This window comes from Vicia villosa, unplaced genomic scaffold (genome assembly GCF_029867415.1).
Source record: "Vicia villosa cultivar HV-30 ecotype Madison, WI unplaced genomic scaffold, Vvil1.0 ctg.001992F_1_1, whole genome shotgun sequence".
In the NCBI taxonomy this organism is placed as follows: domain Eukaryota; kingdom Viridiplantae; phylum Streptophyta; class Magnoliopsida; order Fabales; family Fabaceae; genus Vicia; species Vicia villosa.
Window position 1 is genome coordinate 91,918 of NW_026705803.1, and position 20,379 is coordinate 112,296.

Below are 20,379 nucleotides of genomic sequence, written 5' to 3' on the forward strand. Positions count from 1 at the left end.
TTCTTTGACACTATTATTAATGTTGATGGAAGTTATAATGCCCATCAAATTGCATTGGCTTTGGTGGTACCTTTCGCACTCATAAGGGTTTGCCAATGTGATTTCTCTAGTTTCTTACAAGACTATATAAATATCCTTCAAGAAGAACTTTTTGCTATTCACAAATGACTTTCACTAGCCAAAGGTAATATTATTATTGACTTGGCATGCTACACAAACTCTTTTCTCAATATTAGTCTCATCGAGAACCCCTTAATAAGCAGCATAAAGTTGCAATGTTGATATAAAGCATTAAGGATATCTTAATTGAAAACAAAACTTATAGAGTGTTGATTTCATGGTTGTTTGGTACATCTATCAATATTTATCTCTTGATCCATACCATATCTCCTTCGAGATTTGAGGGACATCCTTAAAATAGACACTGCATGAACTTTATTTTTAAAAATTTAATTGTCCCCCCCTTTTTTATCATTGTAACAAAAAATCATAAAATACATTCCATCTTATTCTATTCAATTTTATTCTCCTATCTAAATACTAGTAGAATATAAACTTATTTCATTCTATTCTTTTTCATTCTATCATATTTCATCCATGGCCGTCTTTGAGAGTGTGCAAGGCGACCTACAACGCAGAGCCTCACAATTTTTATAATTAAATTATGAAAAAAAGAGTCAGAGTCTCCATACACATATAACATAATTAATTTGCGATTGAATGAGTCCTCTTATTAGAAGTTCCGTGAGTCAACTGAAGGTAACTTTAGCTTCTTACATAGGACCTTTCAAAATTTTGAGACAGGTCTGAATTTTCATCAATTCCAATATAACTTAAGAGAAGTGATAATTGGGATAGAGTGAATCACCAGCTAATTAATTTGAAATTGTGATAAAAAGCTAATTAATCACAATCACACACATTTTAGTGACAAAAAAATCACAATCACAAAGGAAAATAAAGGAAAGAGAGCTATGATATGATAATAATATTGATAACACTACTAACATCTTCCCTCTCTCATCACATCACCCTCACTAAGAAGAGAGAGAGAGAGAGGAAGAAAACAAGAGAAAAAGGTTAACACCCACACGCACGCAGAAAACACAAAGCACGTTGAAGCTCCCAATTGGAAAAATGAAGAAAAAGTAACACCAACTAGAGTAGAGCATAACGACCTCCTCAACAACACTATGCCGTGAACAATCATCACCCCACAATTTCCATTCACACAATTACTCTCTCTCTTCTTCTTTGTGATGGGGAATGTGAATGGCAGAGAAGAAGATTTCAACGGCACACTCTCGGAAGCTTCATCTGATGATGGCGAAAGAGAGGGAGGTTTTGACAGTGTCAGTGATTCCATGTCTGTGCCTGATGGGGTCGTTGAAAATCCTTTACCTTCTGAGGAAATGGGTCATTCTCCTCCTGCTAGCCCTAGAACTACTCAATCTCCGTTAATGTTCTCTCCTCAAGTAAAGTTTCTTCCTTTTCTATCTCTTAACCCTTTTCCCCAATTCACCAATAAAGGGTTTGTTTTATTTTTATTACCCTGATTGTGAAAACTCATAAAGTTTAGTTTTTTTTTTTTATTTGGTGTGTGTGAATCTGTATCTGAAGTCAAAGTGTGATTGCTTAGGTTTTGTTTTTTGATTTGATGTTATTTATTGTTAGGTTTGGTATGGTTTAGTGCAATTATTTTGTTTTTTGATTCATACATTAGTTTACAGTTTCATGTTTTTCAGTTGGGGTTTTTAGAGAATTTGATCAGATTCAGGGTTTATATTGATGTTTTCGCCAATCGGAATGTATTGGAACATAATTGAGTGTTGTTGTTGTGATTGGGAAACAAAAGTAGCTTATGCTTATGTTATTGGGATTACTTTAAGGGAACCATATTCCCATATTCTAGATTGTTGTCACTTTCAAGAATCAACTTTCCTATCCCTTTTGTTGTTTTGGATATATGTTCTTCTTGGATTTGGACTATTATTGTGTGTGGTGTGGATTCACTGTTATCATCGGTTGTTAATCGTTCTTCTTTTCCTCGTGTTTAGGTTCCGGTGGTTCCACTACAAAGACCTGATGAGATGCAGGCTCCGACCCCTTCCTGGATGCAAACTACTTCAGGGTACGAGGATATGTTTGATGAAATTGGGATTCCGACAATGATTACTTGGAGTTATGGTGGTAAAGAAGTTTCTGTGGAGGGATCATGGGATAATTGGAAATCAAGGTTTGGATAATTTAGTGTCGATTAAGTTCAGTTAATGCCGGTGGTGCTAAACCAAAAAAAAAAAAAGTTCAGTTAATGCCGAAATGTTGTCAGTTGTGGATCGTTGAAAGTAGCAGTTTGCTCAAAATCTGCTATGCCACAGTGCTACAACGCTCTATTATAGCCGCTGTTTAACATTTTTTTTTTCTTCTAAATTGTTTATTGCGAAACAATAGCGATTTGGTTAAACTCTGCTGTGATATAGCACTATAACTGATATGATGTTTTCACCTCTCCTTTTGTTGATTGTAAAAGCAAAGTGAACACGTGAACATGTTTCAAGTGGAAAAGAAAATAAAAAACAAGCTAAATGCAATTGTGATATGTTCTTTATTTATCTTCAATGGTTTGTATATCTGCTTCTTAGATTCTGATATTTCTTGTTTATCAGAATTCCCTTGCAGAGATCAGGAAAGGACTTCACTATAATGAAGGTGCTGCCATCTGGTGTGTACCAGTTTAGATTTATCGTGGATGGACGATGGAGGCACGCACCTGACTTGCCATGGGAACAAGATGACGCTGCCAATACCTACAACATTCTTGACTTACAGGTACTGTTTTGTTGACATTTTTAGTGTGTTTCTTGTCGACTTAATAGCATGAATTTTCTTGTTGTAATAGTTGTTACAGATTAGCTCATCCATTTTCTAGAGCCATTAATTTTCCCTGTAGTTTCAGATTTATGAAATTTTGTCGTGGCACTCTAGTAAATATGTGTTGTGATCAGTTAAACTTGAAATTCCTGAACACGGGAAGGGAGAATAATAGTAAACTGATTTCGTGGCATATCTTATATGACTCAAGCTGCTTTTGGAACTGGAACTTGAACTTGGAAGAGCTTATTTGGTCATACATCTGATATAAGCTCTTCTGTGAAAGTTTCAAAACAGTTTATACAAATAGCTTAGGATATGCTCATATCATAAGCTGTTTTCATCTAATTCTCACAAGCACCCCCAAATAGCTTAGTTTAATAAGCTATTATTCTCCGTTTATGCAGAGTTTATCTTTGTTTTCTCTTTGATTGTAAAAAAGTATGCATAAATTTTCATACGATAAACACATATTGGATAAACGTTTAATTGAGTTGTTTATTCAAGCACATCTTAAAACCTATTGTGTGCATTATATGTAGGATTATGTTCCTGAAGACATTGGAAGCATTTCTAGTTTTGAACCACCTAAATCACCAGATTCTAGTTACAACAACTTACACCTAAGCTCCGAAGATTATGCAAAGGAGCCGCCACTGGTTCCTCCATTCATGCAAATGACTCTTCTAAATGTTCCTTCAACGAATATGGAGTTCGAACCTCTTGTGTCCAGACCACAGCACGTAATGCTCAATCATCTCTATATGCAGAAAGGAAAGAATAGCCCTTCAGTGGTTGCGCTCGGAACAACTCATCGGTTTGTAGCGAAATACGTCACGGTGGTGCTGTACAAGTCTTTGCAGCGGTAAAAACATAAATGGCACGGACCGTGGACTCGAGGTAGGGTAGCCTTTAACTTTGAAGTCCTTGTATTTGTTAATATGGCTTCCAGTAATACAATCTTTAGAGAGATACTGGAAGCTACAGAAGGATATATTTACATGAAAGTCAAGATTATGATACATACAATGCAATTGCTTGATGGTTGTTATTCATCATGCAATTTCAATTAGAAAATTTTACTTCATTTGATGACGGTATTCTGTTGGAATATTTATCTTACATGTATGTGGTTATATTAAGCTTCAAGATTTACCTCATCTATTGCGTTACTACAATTCACACTCTAAACCTATGAAGCATAGACACGGATACCGGACATGATACCACACCGATAGTTAATTAAAAAATGAATAAATTAAACGTAATCACAAGTGTCGGTGTCGTCTGGTGTCTGACTCTGGCACGAACACAAACACACTTTTCCAGAGGTTCAGTGCTAAAGGGCTTTAAACCAAGCATTGCTGTTTCTTAATTTGCCACCTTGCAGAAACAGTCCACCCCAGCTTTTTCAAGAATAAAATGTGATTCTGATTCACCTTTTCAAATTGCTTCATCTATTTATGTGTTACTATCTTTTTGCTATATATCTTAAAGTCCTATTATTTCAGTGATTTCTGGCATCTTATTCTTTTTGGAATTAGATTCTGTAGTACTCTACTATTCTTGATTCTCACATGATAATAAGTGAACAAACACAATACTTGATTATTAAAAAAATCTGATCCTACATGATTATGATTTTAGGTGAAAGGTTACTTGTCATTTGTGAAATGATGTGTCTTGAATTATACATAAATGGTACTTGCAAGAATTTGACATTTGTTCGCAAGAATTTTGTCATTTTCTATCTCTTTAAATCATTTTTTTCTTCTCTAATGCATGAAAGGGAAAATAAGTAAATTACTATTGAAAAATAGACTTGGTGTATTTGTGTAAAATTTCAGTATACCTAGATTGATGTGAGAACTAATCAAACTTAAAAAATTAGTGTAAATTCACGCGTTAGAACTCTAAGTACATTCTTAATCTTTTTCATTACTACACTTTCTAGCCACACCACACCATATATATATATATATATATATATATATATATATATATATATATATATATATATATATATATATATATATATATATATATATATATATATATATAATCCATGTGAATTACAAATCACAACGAACCTTTTTAGAGTCTAATCAACCTAAAGCGCAACAACTTAGCTCTAAGTCATCCAAACATGCAAAAATGGAACAACACATTGGCGAGGAGGTCTTAACCATGCCACCACAAAACCACTAGTGGTGTCGAAAACTCAAAACACTTTGAAAACTTTGAATCTCAGTAGACTTGAAAAAGAACTAGAGATCAAAGACAAGAAACCACCACCAACACCGATGAATCGTAGCGTGAGAACAACATTCGGATTTGAAACGAAACCACCGGAAACAAGAAATTAGCACTTGAAAATATCGTCGGAACCAACCACTGATGAACTAGAAATAGACTAGAAACGACGACAAAATCAATTGCAGACGAGAACCCACCCTAAAACGAAGACAAAGTCAACCGACAAAACACCACAACTCTGAAGAGTGGTGTGAGGAACAACATCAGCGGCAGCAAAGATCAGCCTGTGTTGTATAACCCCAAAAAATGAACATGGATCGTCTCCTGCTATTTACAATCTGCCATAAGTCCTGCTACTAATCCAACGACCAAGAAATTGTAAAGAAAGAAAATAAATTTAAGAAAAATGTACAAAAGTAAAATCAATGGTGGAAATTAAAACGCGACATAGGACATCAGGGAAGGTGATGTGGAGATCTCCTCTAATCAAACTACCACTATCTAAATCTTAACATTAACATTATATGTCATGTGAGGAAGGGTTATAACTAATTCATTCCTATAAATAACGAATATATTTAGTAATTTGGTTAATTTGATATCAACTTACTTTGATTCAGTCTCAACTATATGATATATCATTATAATGATATGGATTTAAGGGTTACTGGTAGGGTAATCTTTGAAAGCGTATAAGACAAACTACTTCATAGGGTTCAAATATGACACATTCAAATTCTGGTTAAAGGAGAGTTTGAAAAAAGGAGGATTCTCAAATCTTGTCACATGATAGAAACTTTTTTCAAGGATTGTGATTTTCTAAAGTGGTTTGAAGATGCATCCTTGGAGAGTTTCATCTCTGATGTCTCATAGGAGATGTATCAAACTTTAGTGAAGATGTTTTACTCTAATTTCATGTATACTTGAGGGATCATCATAAGCAAAGTAAATAAGCACAAAATAAGGACGACCTTTAAAGAATTCGCCTAGATCTGCAATCTCCCTATCTCAGAACTAGAAACTAAAGGTATGCAATATTCTCATTTATTTGCTGCTACTTCCTTCCTTGATCCATAATCTAGTATTCTTACCCCCATTCAACGTTAGGGAAATACTCCCTAATATTCATCCAACTGATTATGTGGTCTTACATATCCTTGCTCCACATAAACCTTACTTTAGGCAACTATCTAGGGCTGATGTTGCCGCAATTTGAAAATTTTCCAATAAAGTGGAAACTAATTGGGCAAGTGTTGTAATTTCTCAGATAGTTGATATCAAGGCAAAGGTTATGTCATTATCATATGGTCGACTGGTTTCAAATATTTTGGAACATGTCGACTTTAACTTTGAGGGTGAGGAAGTTAAACATAAATACAATGAGATAGGAAGTGGCATGGAGAATCAAATGGGAATAGACAACAAAGAAAGGGCGCTATCCTACACAACTAGTGGCAAATCAAGGTGCTTGTAGGTACAAAGTATGCAACAAACTCTTGATTTAGTTTTGATATTGACAATGCTCTTAAGATAAGTCTTCATCATTCTTTCTGTTATGGTTGAGATGATATAATCTGATATGTAGTTTTAAGTGATGATTTTTGAAGATTGTTCAAGTGATGACGCTTGAATACTGATCAATTGAAAATGCTTGATATATTTATCAAGTGATGATGCTTGACATGTTGTTGGTCAAGTGATGGTGCTTGATTTGCGAATCAAGTAATGGTTATTGATGTGTGAATCAAGTGATGATGCTTGATATCTGGATCAAGTGATGATGCTTGATATGAACAAGTGATTGTGCTTGGTGCTTGTAGCTAAATATGTGTTGATCAAGATATGTTGATCAAGATGAAGGTTAAAGATCATCTAATGCTATGATCTAGTGGTGTGTGGATGTGTGTGTGTGTGTGTGTGGATGTGCTTGTCGTATAAATAGAGGATTCCTCTATCATTTGAAATCATCCAAAAATGGATTTTGATCCTTCTTGCTTACTATCCTTTTTTTTTCTACAAATCTCTCATTTGTCACTTTAGTTTTGCCTTAGTGCTTTGTGAGCGACTCTATGATGTGCGAAGATCATTGTTTATGGGGTGAGGTAAATTTGTAAATTGCTTAAAAGTTTATTATCTATAGTAAAATAGTTTCCTTCCAAGAAGAGTTTGTTTGATTGTGAGTTAAACCATTTAAAATCTCTTATTTAGTTGTTTATGCAAACCAAGTTAAACATTTGTTAGGTTGGGGAGGTCTTTGTAGTTAAAACTCTAAGTTAGTTCCAAAGCTTATCTTGCTGTTAAAAAGCTCTCATTTGGTTGTGGAGGTCTCCGTACTTAAAACTCTGTCTTGGTTGGATAGTTAGCCATTGAAAAACTCCAATCCTTGTAAAAGAAAGTTTGTTGTCATAGCTTGTAAAAAGCTCACATCATTATTTGAAACTCTCAAGAAGGGATTCTTTGGAAGAGGACTATCTCACATCATTAAGACCGAACCTATATAAATCTTGGGAGTATTTTTTCATCCCTTAACTCTTTACTTTTTCATTTTATTATTGTAACACACCGGTTTTTGATTTTAATAATTTATTTGAGTTTTAAACTGTGGTGATTTAATTTAATTAGTATTATTATGGTTGTTGAATTATTAATAGAAATTACCTTTATTTTAAGTAATTTAATTAGTGTAGAAAATGAGAATAGGTAGTTTGGTAAAATAAAATTTAATTAAAAATTAGTGTGGAAAATGGATTACTTAAAAATTACTGAGAGTTAAGGGAAGTTGGTAGAATTACTTAAAATAAAAATGAATTAGGTTTTATTTTAAATAGAAGGGAAGGGATAAAATTTGAGATTATGTAGAAGTTGTCAGTAGAGTAAGAGAAAAGCCATAGCAGAGCAAGAGTAGGAAAAGAGAGCCTCCATAGTCAAAGCTTGAAGCTTTTTTGCATAGTCGAGGTAAGAGAGAGAACTGTTCATGATATGGGTGTTTAAGCATGAAGGATAGAGAGAATTCCTTATCCTCTTTTATTTTTCCTTTCTTTTTTCCTTCATTGATGAGGATTTTGAATCTTGAGATGGTTTGGGCAAAACTTCTCTAGATTGTTGTGATGTGATGTTGTTTTTGTGCTTTGTTTATTGTTGATTTTCGTATGGATCTGTATGCCTAATTCTGACTAGTGATGTTCATGAATGTATATTTTGATTTGAGGAACATAATGATGATTTCGCGACAAATTGATGATGTAAATGTTTAATGTGCGTTATTAATGTGCTAAATATTATATGATTGATGTATGATAATTTGTTGTGTGTGTGGCGTTGTTTGTAACCAAAATCAGAGTTCTGAAAGTGCTCAAATGGAGAAAAAAAATAGAAATTTGAGTTCCGCACAACGATGACGAGCGTCACAGGGGTGACAGGCCAACTGTCTTCGCGCATGGGAAAGACGTTCTCTTGGATGAAGCTGGTGGGCGTCAGCAGGGCGACAGGAAGACCATAATCGACCCAGAGACAGGCGCCCTCGCCCAAACCGTAGGCGATGACACTTGATTTTGAGAGGCTTGTGATTGGTTGGGGTGCCGACTGTCAGCCCTGCCAGGGGTGGTTTAACTAATTATGGTTGTTCGGCTTGATTTTTCTAATGGATTCTGTTTTTCGATAATTTTTCAATGCTATTTGATGCCTTTCGATGAGTATTGATGAGAGATTATATATTTTTTATTATTATGTTGACTTATGATGAATGCCATATGAAGAGGAATAATGTTGAGTTTATGCTGAGATGTTTCAGTTCGGTGGAACCATTTATGTGGCTTTGCATAAGCTATTATTTATGCTGAGCTTTAGATTTGAGACGAACTAGTGACGAGTATTAAAGTTAGAGGTTGAGACGAACATTGCATATATTTGTGTAGCATTTATGCATCATGAATATTGGAGATAAGTATGACTTATGTCCAGTGACGAGTTAGGGCTTCAGTCTAGTGACGAGTAGAACTCCGGTCTAGTGGCGAGTTAAGACTTCAGTCTAGTGACAAATTGGATGCTTTAGTAACACACCTCTGAATATTCGAATTTTGATACCACATGCATTGGAGTAGAGGAGATGAATACATTGCATACATAATTATTATTGTGGATCGATTTTATGATTGACTATTTATGCTAATTGAATTATCATTGTTGTTTTATACAACGTTAACACATGTGAATGTATCTCACCTCCTGCTTGTTTATGTGTTTTTCTTAACGCCCGGTGAGTTTTAGCTGTTAATAGTATTGGAAGATGGCATAGTTATGGGTGTTCAAAACCAAACCAACTCAATAGAAAACCGCAAATCAAACCAAACCAAACCGAAACCGCAAAAAACCACATTTGGTTCGGATTAGTTTGGATCATCTTTTAACAAAACCGCACGCTTCGGTTCGGTCTGCGGTTTGTATTTTGTAAACCGAACCAAACCGAATCAAACCGCATTATGTTACAACCTAACTTTTACTTAACTCACATCCAACCCAAACTTAAACCTATTATACCTTAGTCTTATGATTATGAACAATTTTCTCATCCTTACACATAAAATTTCAGTCCCGATCTTCTCAAATATCTAATAACATTATCACACTTTTTTTCCCACATACATCTTCCCTCTTCTTCTATAATCTCTACTCTCTTATATTCTTTCTTTTTCACCTTCTCATTTTTATGTAAATGTTTCGTATTTCAGTTTTGTTTTTATCGCACATCTTCTTCTCTAATCTCAACTTTTTTTTCTTTTTCACCTTCACTAATCTCTCGTCTCTTCTATTATTCTGTTTCATTATAATAATTTTTATATTGTTTCATGCTATTATTTTTTCTTTAATATTTCACTTTTGTCTAATTTAATTTTTACATATTAAATAGAAAATTGTTGTCAAAATATGACGAGTTTGGTTGTTATTTGATAGTGTATGAATGTCTAAATACAAAATTATGTTGTCATCTATATGTGTATGTATGGCTCAATAAAATATTTTTAAAAAACCGAACCAACCGAATCGAACCAAACCGCATTAGTTTGGTTTGGTTCGGATTTTTTTAAAAAGCCAACCGAACCAAACCAAACCGCACGATTTTTTGTCTTGCGGTTCGGATGATTTTTTCCGTTAAAACCGCCCAAACCGCACCGCGAACACCCCTAGGCATAGTTGACCTTCATTGTTTATCTTTTTGCGGTGTTTAGTTTTTTGCATGTGACTCTGATAGTGTAACACTGGGTTGATAGTACCTTATTCTATTTTTTCTTTTTGCGAGTTGTTGAATTAACTATTTTATGATTAATTGAAGTTAATTTTTATTTATGAGATAATTGGAGTTGTGTTGAAGTTTAATTTCCACTGCTGTTATGATATTGAAAATATGTTAGGTTGAGAAATATAGTATCCTATTTGAATATTATATTCCGCATGTTTTATAAATATTTTATAAATTATGTGTTTGAGGTTTAGAATGTTAGAATTATCTCAATTATCTTCGCTACCTTTTACTCTTTTTGTTTTACATAAAAGCATCTCCAATGGTGCAACTTACATTTGAGTTTTTTATGGGATCCACTAAGCCACATCATATTAAAAGAATTCATTTAATTTTAATTTTAATAAAAATCTGATATGGGTCCCACAACTTTACCTCATAACTTGATTTGATTGGGTACTACAATCTTTTAGTTGTTGCATTGCAATGCAACTCTATTATGACATGACATATTTTTTAAATATTTAATTATTAAATTAATAGTACAGGTGAAGAACTCTAAAAAATTTGTTTTCAAAATACTTTCAATCCCACATTATTCATTACTCTAATTTGTATTTAAAATCTCATGTCCTACAAATTTAACCCCAATAAATAATTTAAGCGGAATATTCAGTTCTATAAATATATCATGTGACAACTACATAGATAAAAAAATTAAATAAAAATAAGAAGAAAAGTTGTCTGTGCTAATTTTACTGAATAAATCTATTGAAAGTTAAAAATAGAAAAATTTGCTTTAACATTAGAACACTAAAAAGTACTTTGCTTTAACATGCCAACATAAATTGAAAGGAAAAAAAGTACCAGCACTCAGTCAACTTAATATTTTTACATTGATTTGAAGACTTACAGTTTAGGTTGAAGTTCACCATAAGTTTTATTAAATGTCATCATTAAAGGCATGATATTACTTGTGTCAACATTATAGGTACATAATAAATTTCAGGCCAAAATAAGTGATTCTGCCATCTTTAACACATACACACACCAACATAAGTGATTCTGCCATCTTTTGACAGTGAAATTCATTGAAAGCTCATAAACACAACAGAAACCTAAAAACCTTAAAATATTCACTACTATACTATGTTACATAGAAATAGAAAACTAGCTTAATCTAATAAGCTACTACTAAAATACATAAACATTACAAATAACAAGTCTACATAACAGCACAAGCATTTGGATTTTCATCACTGAAAATCTCAGGTGCATAAGCATAATCAATATAATCTTTTGATGGCCAATATTCACTACGCTTGATTTCAGTTTTATTATCATCTTCATCTTCCTTGTTTTCTTCTCCACTCTCTTTTTTCTCTTCTTCTCCTTCTTTTTTCTCTTCCTTTTTCTCTTCCTCTTTCTTCTCTTCTTCCTTCTTTTCTTCCTCCTCTTTCACTATTGTAGCTTGCTTTTTTGTTCTCTTGTATACTTCATCAACAAGCTTTGCTGGATCGATTACGCCTTTTACTATGGCTTGATCGTTTCCTAAATCTGTTTCCACTGATTCTACTCCTGCACATGTTATGATTTTCCCATAAAAATGAAGTTTTCGGAAAATAGGTTTTTTTGTTTTTATTATATTTCCTCCCTCGAAGATAATCCTATTCGAAACCGCTGAGTAGGGATGGAAAAATGGGTCAGACCTGCCCGTTGAGCCAAACATCTTTGGGGTCCGGGCCAAAGTTTTTCGGCTCACCCCCTCAATTGTCTTGCTTCATTTTGGCAGGTACAGACCTAAACAGACCTAAACAGAACGGGCATGATCGTTTGTCACTTTTAAACTATAGGAATGACCCGAGTGTCTATTTAGCCCATTCTTTTTAGGAGGCCTAAACAAAGTTTTCGGTCCACCTCTTCTACTTTGTTTGTCCCTCCTACCTTTTTTCGATAGAATTTGCTTTGGTGGGACGGGTCTAAACGGGACAACACGTAACATTGGGGGAGTCTAGTCAATTTCGCTATAAAGAACTCTCATAGTTGGGGAAGGGAGATCTATTAGTATCATACATAGATTAACGATAAATTCACAACACTTTTGGTCAAAAGGTTGCATGAAAAACATTAAAAAAAGCTCCCTAGTGCGTGATTAGTGCCACATATCATGATTCTTAATCCATCATTAGAATATACTACTTCATTAAATCAACCTTTGTATGCACCAAAGTGAAAAAGAGGAATGAACCTTTATACCTTTTATCTTACGAATTCTCTTCTGTATAACTTGAGCACATGCATCACAATGCATTCTTATTTTAAGAACTATTGTCACCACAGTAGGACCCTGTCACAAACCAACCATACCATAAATCAATGTTTGTTTACCCATAACTAACAAATTCACCTATATTTGAATATTCTGTAACAGTAAAATGCATCAACTCTAACAACAAGACACATGTGATTATGTTTAATTATATATATTAAATAATTACGGTATCACCGAGTCTGTGTCGATGTTATCTCTGATATCGGTATCTGCGTCAGTGTTTTGTGCATATTTAATGTTGATTGGTTCATGATTAATGACCTAATAATTATTTGTCAAAGTGTGACAAAATCATTTAGTAGCTCCATAATAAAAGCCTCTAGAATGTCCTACAAGTTTCAAATATTTTCACAATTAAAATATGGGCCATGCATGTGGTGTAGGGTTCCAAAAACGTACCCTAAAAATTAGTTATCACCATAGAATATAGAGCTACCATACCCTACTCATCCCATCCTCAACAAATCCATAATCGACAACACAACACCTCTTATCTTAACTTTTACCCCACGTCACATAATGTTTTTCTTTTCAAAATAATTCATATCATAATTCATACATATATCAATATGTTGACACAATGTCACACACATATATTAATAATATATTTTTATATATGAAGTTTGGTGCATGCAAAATACAGAGTGAGTCCGTGACTGTGACCCCATTATGCTGCATGTCAAGATGAAAAAAGAAAAGTGGGGTCAAACTCATCTCTTAATTGTCACAGTCTTTGCCCTCGTTTAATGTGCCTTTATAGTAGGGGCATCATTTTCGTATTTTTGTTTCGTTACTTTCATGCTATCTCCTAGTGTGTGTACTAGTACTTGCATTGTAAAAACAACAAGAACAATAAACCAAAAGGGTAAAACTAATGCCACTTGCAAACTCTATCCATTCAAAACATTACACTAAACAGGCATCCATGCATGTTACTTCCTCATGTACAATCCCCCATTCATTGGAACTTGATTCCATTATGTCATGTCATATTAACCCTACATTCAGGCTTTCATTTAATCACAACCGTTTAATCTTAATCAGACAACTAAACCCTAAACTCTGACTGTAACCGTCTAATCTTAGTCGGACAACTAAACCATAAATCGTAACCTTTAAATTTAATTAAAAAATTAAACCCTAAACTCTAAATCGTAACCGTCTAATCTTAATCAGATGAATTGTAGATTCAAAATATGTATAATTAGGAAAATAATTGAAATAATAGTTTGATTGTTACCTCATCTTTTTTCTCTTCTGGCTTTGGTGGTTCTTTGATTTCTTCTTCTTTTTTCTCTTCTTGAGGTTTAGGCAAAGGTGAAATAAGCTCCACTTTCTTACCACTTTTCTTTTGTAGTCTTTTGAGTACTTTTATGGGGTCTGCTGCCTTTCCTTTCACTACCACTTTGCTGCTCTTACTATCTGCACTCACCTCCTCCACTCCTTCCAAACACAAACATTTTTTATTTTAAATTCAAATTTATTAATAATTAATTAATATAGTATAATACAATCCTCAATTTACCTTTAATGCAATAATGAACTTTTGTTAATAGACATGTGTAAAAGTTGAGAATTTTATATATTGATAAATTATTATTTCATCATGTATATGATGTGAAATTCAAAATCAATCATGAATTGTAGATCCATCTAACAAGGGAAAAAGGAGAGGAAAAAAGAGAACAAAGTACCAAGCTGACACTAGTGGATCCTAAAATCTAGCAGTAGTTATCTGTAACATTATTATTGCCTAATTAAACAAAGTAGCTCCTCTGCATGTTTGAATTAACACTTAATTTCAAATAATCACAATATTCATTGTAATTTTGAAAAAAAAAATTATCTAATTAAAACAAATTTAATTTTTTTATTGAATATTTAATATATCTATTCTATAAGCTATGAAACCAAAGATACTCTATTCTATTCAAAACATTTGCAGCAGAAAACATGTTTGATTAATTAAATTTTTAATGACACGGTTAAATTCATGTCAGAAAAATGTCTTATAGAGCTTAGAGCAAGAAGTTGAATAAGAAATTAATTAATTATTTAATTAATAAATTAATTATTACCTTCAAATCCTTTCAATGCTTTTGCAACTTTCCTTGCACAAGCTTCACAATGCATATCAACTTTGAGCACTATCTCTTGAGGAGGTTGTTCTTCATCTTTCTTTTCTTCTTCCTTTTTCTCTTCTTCCTTCTTTTCCTCTTTGCTTTCTTCTTTCTTTTCTTCTTCCTTCTTCTCCTTGATTTCAAAACCAAACAAAACATTTTAATATCAACTATAAAAGCTTCATCAATGAACTACTAGTATAAACATTAGTGTAAAATAACACTTACTTCACCCATTTCTAGAAATTTTGCTTGCAACAGAAGAGTGTAATATATATACACTAATTGATTGATGTGAATTTTTTTTTCTCTTTGTGTAGTTATAGAGAAAGGTTAGATGAGAGAGTGAGGGAGAAAAACATTAAATTAAGATAGAGATTTTGAAAATCTGAGGTGGACCATTTATGCAGAATAGAGAGAGTAAGGACCATGGATGAGTCAGCATGACCTATAACTTTGGGCCGTAGTAATGACACTAGTACTCTTGTTCCTAATTGTCTTCATCATCTTGTACTAAAGAATGGTGGTGATGTATTTTTAGAAATTTCTATAATAACTAATATACTTATATTATAGTATATAAAATTAAAATATCATAAATTTGTCAGACACACAAATATGTATCGATAAATTCAAATTTTGATACTGTTGGTATACTAAAGTTTATTACTAATTTGTATATTAGGACGAATGTACTTTAAGTATTTCAAATAATTTGGGTTTTGAGGTAAAATTTAGAGCATACTTTTTGGGATTACTCTATGCACTTTTAGTAGTATTCACGCACATAATGAAAAAATAATAATGTCTTAAGATTTGCAATTTAATTTTTTGACAAATCTAAAATACAATCAAAGTCAAATCGCAGATTCATGCTTAAACATTGTTGAAAATATTCGTAGGTTAAGCTCCATATTTTTTTACAGATGTTAAGTTTTGTACGCGTTTGATTCATAAAACGCGTCAGATCTTACTTCTTTCTTCTTCATTTCATTTTAGAAAGTTTAATTAGAACCCAAAATAGAATTCGTCGACAAACTCCATTTCCATCAATTTTCAAATTTTTTCGCTACTTCTGTTACATTGCATTCAAGACTAAGACATCGATCAACTTCTACTCCACTTCATTCAATCGAAAATTGTGGACTTCTCACATTCGGTAAATTTTTTGTTTTATGATGCACTAGTTTGAAGTTAAACGCATAATAGGTTGTTTAAGGTACATTAAGATGTATAATAGATTGTTTAGTTAGACATGAATGTAGATTTTTTGAAAATTGAAGTTAGAGCATTTGGGCAAGGCATGCTTTTTTTCCGATATTTTTTATTTTTCAAGAGGACACAAAAGTTAACTTTCTAATTTTGTTGGTCTGCAATGCAGAAGTTAATGATGTAGGAGGGATGGTTGCGCGTATCAAAGAAGAAGTTGCACGTCGGAACGATTCAGTAGGATTTGTACAAGTTTGACGTCCGATGTCAAAATGACTCATATTATATCTTTTCGGAAAGGCATATGTTCCAAGAGTTGGAACTTAAGCCTAAAGGTTTTGTAGGTTTTGGAGGAATTAGGAAGGGTAAGATCATTGGTAAGAGTTATCTTCCCTATATTACAAATGTTTTATTAGTTGAAGGTCTAATGCATAACCTCCTTTCCATAAGTCAATTAAGTGACAGTGATTATGACATTATATTTAATCAAACGTTTTGTAAAACTGCGAGTCAAAAGGATGGCTCTGTACTTTTCAATGGTAAGAGGAAAAACAACATCTATAAAATCAGAATTTCTGATTTAGAAAAAAAAAATGTAAAATGCCTTATGTCAGTGAACGAAGAACAATGGACTTGGCATAGAAGGTTGGGTCATATTAGCATGAGAAGAATCTCTAAGCTCAACAAGCTCAACTTAGTCAAAGATCTTCCAAATCTGAAGTTTGCTTAAAATGCTCTTTGCGAGGCATGCTATAAAGACAAATTTTCTAAAACCTCCTTTAAAGTTAAAAATTTTGTTTCCACCTTTATGCCTCTAGAACTCTTGCATATGGATATGTTTGGTCCAGTTAAAACAACTTTGATAAATGGCAAGAAGTATGGTTTAGTCATTGTAGATGACTGCAACAAATGAACATGGGTAAAATTCTTAAAACACAAGGATGAGTCACATTATGTGTTTACCACCTTCTATTCACAAGTGAAAAACGAAAAAAGGTTTAACCATTGTTAAAGTCAGAAGTGATCACGATGGTGAATTTAAAAATAAAGAGTTTGAATTATTTTTGAAGATAATAGCATCTCACATGATTTCTCCTGTCCTAGAACTCCTCGGCAGAATGGAGTTGTAGAGAGGAAAAATCGTACCTTGCAAGAAATTGCTAGAACTATGATCAATGAGACAACTATTGTAAAGCACTTCTAGGAACATGATCTCTATAAGATCCATTCTGGATAAGACTCCTTATGAATTGTGGAAGAAAAAAAGGCTCAACATTTCTTATTTTCATCCATTTGATTGTATTTGTTTTATGTTAAATACTGAAGACAACTTAAACAAGTTGATTTTAAAGCTCAAAAGTGTATCGTGTTAGGATACTCTGAACGCTCAAAAGGCTACAAAGTATATAACACTGAAACAAAAATTGTTAAAGAATCAATTCATGTTAAGTTTGATGATAAGCTTAACTCTGAAAATTCAAAGCAAGTTGAAAAGTTTCAGATATAGAAATTATATATTCAAACTCCGAAGACAATAACTCTGAGGATAAAGACTATGGAAGTGCTCAACATAAAACTGAACAATCAGCCTCGGAAGTTGCAGACACACCAGCACCTTAGAGAAAGTACATGCAAAGATTCTCTCATCCTGAAGAATTGATTCTAGGGTACAAGATATAACCTATAAAAAACAAATATTCATTTAGATAAGATGAAGAAACACTTCTTGATTTGGTGTCTATCACGAAACTAACATCCATTGATGAAGCTCTGCCAGACATATAATGGATGAAGAGTCAACAACAAGAATATTACCAACTAAAAGAGAGTAACATTCATATCTTCTATGTCAATACTTATACTATCTATTTTTCTAGAAATCTCATCTTACACTCAAGGGCCAAACACATTGAGATAAAACATCATTTTATCAGAGACTACGTTCATAAGGAAATTTTAGACTTAAAATTTATCGATACAGATCATCAATGGGATGATGTCTTTACAAAATCTCTTGCTGAAGATATATTTGTTTTTATTTTGAGGAATTTGAAAATGGAAACGTGACTGTATGGTTGTTGAATGCAGTATAGGGCAAGCAACGAAAAAGATTTGGAAATATTGATCCGGGAATTATCGTCCTCAGAGATGGAGAGATGCCATTCGACAGTTCCTACGGTTTCGAACTTTGGATTGAATGAGCAAAAAGTAAACAAAGATATAGACAGGAAAAGAATAAACACATTCTTAGAAGAGAAATAACTTATCAGGAATGTAAATATATTCACTCTTCACAAACATACACTTACCAACCCGTTATACTCAACCTACGATACTCATCTATGTCATCACGTATCTCTCACATAAGCATCCATCTCTGGAGCACAAACGAGATCATCTCACAACTAAGGTTATCTCTAACGCGAACCTGCGAGAACATCCATATTCTCGCGTCGGCGATCTCTTGCGCGCCGCTCAAACACGAAAGCATTACGTACAGATATAAACAGTGAATGCTAGCTCTAAATCTATCTCTAGAGTTCAGAACCAACAGATTATCATCCTAGATAAAGATTTAAGAAGTTAATCTCTAAAGCAACCCAAATCTCCAGCATAGAGCAAAAATCCAGAACAACATCAACACAGATTTGTAAAGCAAGTTAAATATAACATTCTAATCGGTAAATATACATAAGATTCGAGTAACTATACCAACATACCCAACACAAAGAAATACACAGAGAATAGAAGAGATAAACCAAACATCTCGCGGGTTATCAGCTCCGGTTGATGAGAAATCCACCTCCGATCTTCCAAGTGCATGACCCGATGTTGTTTTCTAAGCCAATCCTACTCTAAGAATGAAGTTGCTGGTGTTGGGACTCAAAAATACCCAACCCATAACCTAAAAATTTGATTTTCCCCCTTTTTAACAAGTATGAAAATTCGTCAGGTCGCTTAGCGGCACAGAGTCCGCTTAGCGGACTCTGCTAAAAATCAGATTTTGTTTTCGCCATAACTCGAGAACCGTAACTCCGAATTGCGTCTGGTTCGAAGCGTTGGAAATATTATTCAATGCTTTATCCAATAATGAATGAATGGAAACCAAAATGATGATTTTGGTCATCCTTATTTTGAGCCAATGGAAGTCCGCTTGACGGTGGCTAAGCGGGCTTGCACCAAAACTGCGAAATCGAGGCCGTGCCTTTGACACTTTATTTCTCAAGGCTCCAATAAGCATGAATACCTATAAAAACAAAGGAAAAACTATCAAATGGTATAAAAGTATATAAAAATACAACTATTCACAAAGTATATATATTTATACACAAAACGGGGAATTATTCAAACGGTATTAACAAAAGTATCGATAAGTGCCACTATTTACATACACAAAATAAGTACATTTTTTCACTCATCAATGGTTAAAATGTGATTATGGGAAACGTGGTTCTGAACCAGTTAGCTCTCTGAAGTTAGAAGGTTCTCTAGGTCAGAAGGTCCTAAGTTTGAATCCATCTGGGACTTTCCGTCTTCTAGACAATGAGAAATGCATTTAACCTCGGTTACAGAAGCGAGGTAACGAATGACATAAAAAGTTGTCACTTTACCACTCGATTATTAAAACGCCGAGGGATTAAGTTAATTGCCCATCGGTTCGAATCCCAGTAGCAGCACTTTTATTATTTAAAAAACTAGCGTATCTTACCTCTCGGTTTATCTATAAAATCGAGGGGGCAGGATTGATTCTTTTTTTTTCTTCAAAAAAACTCGTTATATTATTTACCCAGAATATTAAAACATTAATTTGTTTACACAACACATTTTTTACCCTGGATATTACATTGTTTACAAAGAATGTTATGGTAAAAATCAAATTCCCTAAAGGTCTAGATTTTAGATCTTCAAATTATTGAATCTTGGGGAAGATCAAATGTTGGGTTTCAGGATATTTTCAATTGATTTTGTTGCATTTGATTATGATGTAAAACAAAAAAAGATTAGATAAATAAAATCAATATTCAAGAATATGATTTTTTTGCTCAAATAAATATTTAAGAAAACAAATCTTAAACCCAAATATTTTTCTTCTCTTATAATCCATCATAGAAAATTATTCATAGAAAATACTCTTGCAAATCTGAAAGCAGCGGGCAAGATATTTTCAAGCGCTTCATGATGTTCACTTGCTTTTTGATATTTAGATTTTTTTATAATGGAAGTTTTTTATGTTTCACACGGATCACTAATAGTAGAGTCTTGAGCGTTGATACTCATTAAATGGACGATAACGATTTATTTAAGGGTAGAATCTTGAGTGCTGATCCTCAATAAACACGTTAAATTATCCCCTC

The 20,379-nt window shown here is 33.3% G+C and overlaps 2 protein-coding genes across 3 annotated transcripts; one reads left to right on the top strand and one right to left on the bottom strand.

Moving 5' to 3' along the window:
- Positions 1-995: 995 nt before the first annotated feature.
- Positions 996-4,031, top strand: LOC131637422 (SNF1-related protein kinase regulatory subunit beta-2-like). Its single transcript, XM_058908007.1, has 4 exons — positions 996-1,475; positions 2,058-2,236; positions 2,667-2,829; positions 3,414-4,031. The coding sequence occupies exons 1-4, from the start codon at positions 1,260-1,262 to the stop codon at positions 3,738-3,740; spliced, it is 885 nt and encodes a 294-aa protein (XP_058763990.1). The 5' UTR covers positions 996-1,259; the 3' UTR covers positions 3,741-4,031.
- Positions 4,032-11,337: 7,306 nt separating this feature from the next.
- LOC131637425 (heavy metal-associated isoprenylated plant protein 7-like) lies at positions 11,338-15,244 on the bottom strand. 2 transcript variants are annotated; one of them, XM_058908011.1, is made up of 5 exons: positions 15,044-15,244; positions 14,774-14,945; positions 13,936-14,138; positions 12,620-12,710; positions 11,338-11,941 (listed from the first exon to the last, which is right to left on the bottom strand). In XM_058908011.1, the coding sequence occupies exons 1-5, from the start codon at positions 15,050-15,052 to the stop codon at positions 11,589-11,591; spliced, it is 828 nt and encodes a 275-aa protein (XP_058763994.1). In that variant the 5' UTR covers positions 15,053-15,244; the 3' UTR covers positions 11,338-11,588. The 2 variants fall into 2 exon arrangements, with proteins under 2 accessions (XP_058763994.1, XP_058763993.1); XM_058908010.1 differs by having other exon boundaries at positions 14,774-14,948; positions 15,044-15,241.
- Between the last annotated feature and the right edge of the window lie 5,135 nt (positions 15,245-20,379).

Excerpts from the sequence above, each read along its gene's own strand:
- LOC131637425 (XM_058908010.1), bottom strand. Across the intron at positions 12,711-13,935 it reads CAGAAGAGAAAAAAGATGAG|GGTCCTACTGTGGTGACAAT; the intron begins GTAACAATCAAA and ends GGTTTGTGACAG. Across the intron at positions 11,942-12,619 it reads GAGAATTCGTAAGATAAAAG|GAGTAGAATCAGTGGAAACA; the intron begins GTATAAAGGTTC and ends TAACATGTGCAG.
- LOC131637422 (XM_058908007.1), top strand. The coding sequence starts at position 1,260 with ATGGGGAATGTGAATGGCAGAGAAGAAGATTTCAACGGCACACTCTCG. Across the intron at positions 1,476-2,057 it reads CGTTAATGTTCTCTCCTCAA|GTTCCGGTGGTTCCACTACA; the intron begins GTAAAGTTTCTT and ends CCTCGTGTTTAG. Across the intron at positions 2,830-3,413 it reads ACAACATTCTTGACTTACAG|GATTATGTTCCTGAAGACAT; the intron begins GTACTGTTTTGT and ends CATTATATGTAG.